Source organism: Tiliqua scincoides, chromosome 4 (assembly GCF_035046505.1).
Source record: "Tiliqua scincoides isolate rTilSci1 chromosome 4, rTilSci1.hap2, whole genome shotgun sequence".
In the NCBI taxonomy this organism is placed as follows: Eukaryota; Metazoa; Chordata; class Lepidosauria; order Squamata; family Scincidae; genus Tiliqua; species Tiliqua scincoides.
Window position 1 is genome coordinate 201,681,947 of NC_089824.1, and position 6,000 is coordinate 201,687,946.

Genomic DNA, 6,000 nt, shown 5'->3' on the forward strand with positions numbered 1-6,000 from the left:
TAGTGTTAGGAGTGACAAGAGGCAGAATTATTTTCAGTTAAGTTACAAGCTGCTTTATGAAAACAGATTCCTGACTTCAAAGTAGCATCCTCACTTATTGTAGCATATTTGAACTGACAGGGCAGTCCTATGCATATATTCTTGGAAGTCTCAATACATTAAGTGGAACTTAGACCCAGCAGTGGTTCTCAAACTTGTAGCACTGGGACCCAATTTTTAGAAGGAGAATCTGTCAGGATCCACGGGAAGTGATGTCATGACCAGAAGTGACGTCATCAAGCAGGAAATTTTTAACAATCCTAGGCTGCAATCCTACCCGCACTTACCCAGGAGTAAGTCCCATTTACTATCATTGTTAAAAGCATATACATTGTAGCCTGTTAAAAGTACAGATGTGTAACATTTCCCCAAATGCAGTCACATACCGTAGTAACATCAAATCTAATGTGTTAAAAACAAAATATTGAAATGAATGGGAACCCACCTGAAATTGCCTTGTGACCCACCTAGTGGGTCCCAGCCCTCAGGTTAAGAAACACAGGTTTATAGGATTGTAACCGTAATGTCTTCAAAACACAGAATAATTAAAAGTGGACATTTACTGATTTTGCTTTTTTTATGGTAAACACACAGGTCTGCCCTTGGTCTAGTTATCTCACTGGAGCATGTAAAACTCCCTTCTCTAGTCATCCAATAAAAAGGTATGGTTGAATTACTTCAAAGCAGAGTGGATAAAATTATTTTTTTTTTTTAAATAATCAATTATTCTATTTAAAATTGTATTTCTGCATTTTTTTAACCTTCTATTTTACTGAATTTTAAAACAAAATGTATTTTGTTTTATTTTGACAAGAAAATAAAAACTTGTAACTCACCTGGGAGAGTTTCTCCCAAGAGAGTTTCATTGTAACCCAGGTTTAAATCTGTGAGAGAAAATTATAACTGAAATGTAATTAATAGCATTTTAGCTATAATTATAAACTCAAATAACCTGGTTTAAAATGAAAAAGATAAATCTAAAATCTGAACAATGTAAACATATGGTATTTTAAAACTGAACTTACTACCCTCTTATGAAAAGCTGCTTTTCTTTGTGAAGATGTTTGTGGAAAATGTCTTTACTAGTCATCATGCATGACTACATCATGCATGTTACAAGACAAGCTCTAGAACACATTTAGGGCGCAATCCTAACCTCATATGTCAGTGCTTTCCAGCACTGACAGAAGGGCAATGCAGCTCTGAGATAAGGGAACAAACATTCCCTTACTTTGAGGAGGCCTCCCTGAGTGACACCCAACTGCAGGATGCAGCACACGTTCCATTGGTACTGGAAAGTACTGACATAAGGAGTTAGGATTGCGCCCTTAGAAACTTATACACAGGACACAGATATACACAGGGACTATATCTGTTGGCTAATGGAACACTTCAGAAACTTGGGGTTTAACAAGGAAGAAAGATGAGGTAGATATTTTCAGATATTTTCTGTTTATTGTGGGGATGCACAATAGATGGGGTTCAAATGCAATCAGCTAAGCTCTCTACTCAGTTATTTAAATACCTTCCATTTTAGTTACCTTGGTTATTAGAAATATTGTCAGCAATACAAGGAATATGCTATTGTATGTCTGGGGGAGGGCAATAAGATATTTTGTTCATTTCAGATCCTTGTGTGGAGCAAGGGCACTGGGCTTAAGCCCCAAATTGCTCTTCAGCTACCTTATCCTTGCTTTCTAACTGGAGCATTCTTTCAACTTTCATCAGTGCTGATGGCTTTCATGTGACTACATGCTGGTTAAAAACTACCAGTGCTGTATGCTGGGAGACAACTGGCACCATTGAATATTTGCCATTTACTCTCCCTGGTACTCTAACCCCAGCAGACTAAGGTGATGCTGCAGATAATTCTGTGGGGTAAAAGTAACTCAAACCCACAGCCTTTGGATACCGCAACGGCTCATGTTGGAGTCTCTGGTTCAGTGGGCTCTCCATTGCATCAGAGGGCCTATTTACTTTTCTCAAGACCATTTTGGCACCAGCAGCTACCTTGGCACCATTCAGAGGAGTAGGGCAGATGTGCAGCTAGCCCTCTCTTTCCAAAAAGAGAGAGGGAGTAAACCAGATAGGAGTTGCACCTACTGTCTGATCTGTAGTTAAATATATTGTCCACTGCATGACTGGCCCAGCTGGTGTTTGTTTTATAACCTGCTCATTGAAGAAAAGAAACCTGAGAATAAAGGAGGATAAGCCAGGGGTGCCACTCTGAGGTTGGAGACGGCAGGTGGTCTTGGAGACTACAGCAAGAGGCCAAGTGACACTTGCCTCTCTCTTCAGTCTTCAGTTCCCTTGAGTGGTTCAGTCTGGCAGGAGGTGCCTTGTACATGTTTGGTTGAGGGTTATCTTCATGCTGTATTCAGACTGTAGCTGAATAGGGAAATGATGTAAGGTTATTTTTTTACCATTTGAAAAATTTGTATTGTTCTCTTTAAAACCTGTTCCATTCTGATTTTCCAGATTTATGGAAGATGGTGCAAACTATTCCTTGAACACAGATGACCCACTCATTTTTAATTCCACAATTCATACAGACTACAAAATTGCTCAGAACTTAATGGGGTTCACTGAGAAGGAATTCAAGAGATTGGTAAGTTGATCTGGATTCTTCCCCCAGAAGTTCATTGGTTGTATTTTTCTCTTGTCGTAATTTACAACCTGATTCTAAACCCACATGCCTGGAAGTAAGAACACTTAGAACTGTCGCAGAATTCTTGTCCATGGGTGACCAGAGGGGTGAGCAGGGGTGAGACCAGAATCTGGCACTTGGGCTGGATCCTAACCCCACTCAAGGGCGACCTGGCACTGTGCCAGACTGCTTGGTTCTGTGCCACCTTTAACTGGCGCAAATCTGAGTAGCCCCATTGGGGCTGCTGCCACATTACCTGGGGTAAAAGTGATGAATTCCCCTTGCCCAGGGCTGAGCTGCAGGCAGCCCCAACCCCTCACTGGATACGGGGCAGGCCAGCTGGCCTGCCTGTTCCAGTGCAAGTTAGGATTGGGCTGTTAGATTTCTTAAGCTGTGCAAATTCAGTCTGTATAGAACTCCATTGCTTCTTAAGAGGAAAACTTTACCAAGAGCCAAGGCATACTGTTGTTGTCTGTGAATTAGACTTCCAGTTTGTACAAAAATAAGTCATTGACCACCATTAACTCCTTGAAGCTTCTGCAACTTCCACACAATGCCCAGTGTTGTCATACCATTTCAAGGGCTGTGTGCCCACCATTATCTAGCGGTGCGCTGCTGTGGCTAGCACCATCTCTGCACCCACGTTGGGTGCACCCATGCTATTTTATGGGGCTTTCGCCTTGTATATGGTGATTGTGCGTGCCATTTTAAAGGTATCTGCATGCCACTAGTGGCACATGTGCCATAAGTTTGCCACCCCTGAACTAGAAACATCAGTGGCTTGACTGTGTATAAGGCAGGATACATAATTATCTGACTTGGGGCTGAGTCCTAACCAGGTCTACTCAGAAGTAAGTCCTATTTTGTTCAATAGGGCTTACTCTCAGGAAAGTGTGGTTAGGATTGCAGTCTTAATATAAGAGCATTATCAGACTGCTGGCATGTGACTTTTATGTGTATCATTTTAAAATGTCTATTTTCCCCCCCTCTAAAATAAAGAAGTTCAAATATAGGCTTTTAAGATATTTAACATATTAAACTCAGCTACCCTGCATCAACAGGGCATGAAAGTCTGTGCATGCAAAAATGCAAACTATTGGAAATGTTCTCAATTTCATTTTCTGTAATTTTTCTTCCATTCCCAGAACATAAATGCGGCTGCGTCCAGCTTCTTGCCAGAGAAGGAAAAGAAAGAACTTCTCTATAAGTTGTATGATGCCTATGGGATGGTGAAGAGCACAGAGTTCTAATCTCTACTGTGCCAATCAACCCTCTTCATAACAGCTTTTGTGCTAGTCAGAGATGTATCTTTGCTTCTTGGAAGACAATGCACAAGCTCAGTATTACTATCTTATTTACTATTACTGTCCACAAAATGAGGCATGCACTATATATTCAGAACAGTATTCCCATTATAATTATGTCATATCTTTCTGTAACACCCACATCCCGTACACTGTATGGGACTGATTACAAAAATGGGACTGATACGCCTAAAGTGAGTTTGCATGCTCACTTGTTCAAGCTGCAGGCAAGTGAGCTTTTTTTGTCTTTGGAGACATGAAGGTTTGAAAAAGGGATTGCTGCTTGTGTTTACATTCATCTCACTTTCTACTTTCGTTTTTCAAGACTTTGTATTGTTTCAGGAACCTATTTGTCCAGAAATGACAGAGGGATAAAATTAATGTCTTGCACTATTGGAAGCAAAAACCATTTTTCTGTCTTTTAAAAGCAATCATCTGTCTTCAAATCTTGCAGGAAGTTCTTTGTAATTAGTTTTGATCTGTGTGCCTCCACATGTGAAGAAGTGGGATATTTCTGATGTTGAACAGTTTCAGAGGTTTGTCATCTTTTGAGAAATCTCTGTTTAAAAAATGAACATGCCTGATCTTCTGACACAATTATATATCTTCTGTACATGATTCTTTTTGGCCTGACTGCCAATCCAAACATGTTTTCAATGCCATCAAATTCATTGCAGCTACTTTTTAATCATCATGACTCTAATCCAAAGATGGGCAAGTGCAACAAGTGGCCTGGAAGAAAAAATTCTTATCCACATTTTAAGAGGGCTGGGAATGTAATCATACAGTGCTGTGTGAATGGGGATCATATTGGATGATGCACCTGGGCACATTGTTTTCAGTCTAGCAAGGGCATTAAGCCTGAAAAGCTAGATTGGCGCTAGAGATTATATAGTAATAGGTTCACCTACCTCCTCCCCAATCAAACTTGTCTAAGGCTGCAATCCTATGCATGCTGACCTATGAGTTAGCCCCACTGAGCACAGTGGCACTTGCGTCCAAGTATGCATAGGATTGTGCTGCATAGTATCATACGCTGCATCTAGGAGCCTCATTCCCTCATAAATATATAGGATTTCTTTTAATGATTGTAAAATTCTGTTTTGCACATTTAAACTCTTAGTGTCTTAAAAAATACCCATGTATCTGAGCAGAGACATCTTTTTCCTAGTACCATAGGCAACAGTAGGCACAGAGTTACTGGGTTTGTGGGTCAGAGTACCATTACATTTTTAAATATAGAAATTATTATAGTTTTGGCTTATAATAGGTTGATATTTTTAAGTTTGTGAACAGAGTTGAGGAAATTGTATATTCTGGTGCTGCTGTATCTCAGGTGGTTGGAAAAGTTGATATTATAAAGCTTCAAAGTCTCAAACACCGCCTCTGATGAATGGCTGTGGCATTTTTGTATTGTGTGTGGGAAAGAGACTGAGAATTTATTCACCTTCTGAACAAAGCAGAATATTATCTTTTCATTTAATGAAATAAATTCAATTTTACTACATGTGTACTTCATTTTGTTTGCCAGGAAAATTACCAAATCAAAATCTGATTTTTAACCTGTGGTTCAGTTAAAAAAAAAAATTGTATTTCAGTGAGGATTCATAGTAGTAACCCCCAGGGCAGCGCATGGCGTAGCAGCAGCAAGGCTGGCAACAGTGCGTCACCCACTGTGTGATGCAGCTGTATGGAAAAAGAAGCTGGTCCTGATCCAAAAGTTCTTCTCTCAGAACTGTTGTCTTGAATTCGAATTGCAGCCTTAGGCAAAGCTCTTGGCTTCAGCTTCCCAGTTGCAATATTGGGATAATAATACTTACCATACACCGTTGTCAGAATTACAGTAAGATTATACAAGTGAAGCACTTTTAGCCACTGAAAAATGTAATACGAATCCTTATTGTTATTGACTGAGAGTAATACATGAAATTGAACGTCCATCTCACTCCACATAAGCAAGCTCTTGAGGCATGATACTCCACCACCTTTTGATGATAGCAGGGACTTAAG

The 6,000-nt window shown here is 40.0% G+C and overlaps 1 protein-coding gene across 2 annotated transcripts in view; it reads left to right on the plus strand.

Moving 5' to 3' along the window:
* The window catches only part of ADA (adenosine deaminase), a 44,968-nt gene extending 39,471 nt beyond the window's left edge, over positions 1 to 5,497 (plus strand). For both annotated transcript variants that reach the window (XM_066624197.1, XM_066624198.1), the window contains exons 9-11: positions 634 to 701; positions 2,518 to 2,647; positions 3,832 to 5,497. In XM_066624197.1, the coding sequence (XP_066480294.1) occupies positions 634 to 701; positions 2,518 to 2,647; positions 3,832 to 3,936 (303 nt within the window). In that variant the 3' untranslated portion in view covers positions 3,937 to 5,497. The remainder of the gene's footprint in view (positions 1 to 633; positions 702 to 2,517; positions 2,648 to 3,831) is intronic.
* The last annotated feature ends 503 nt before the right edge of the window (positions 5,498 to 6,000 follow it).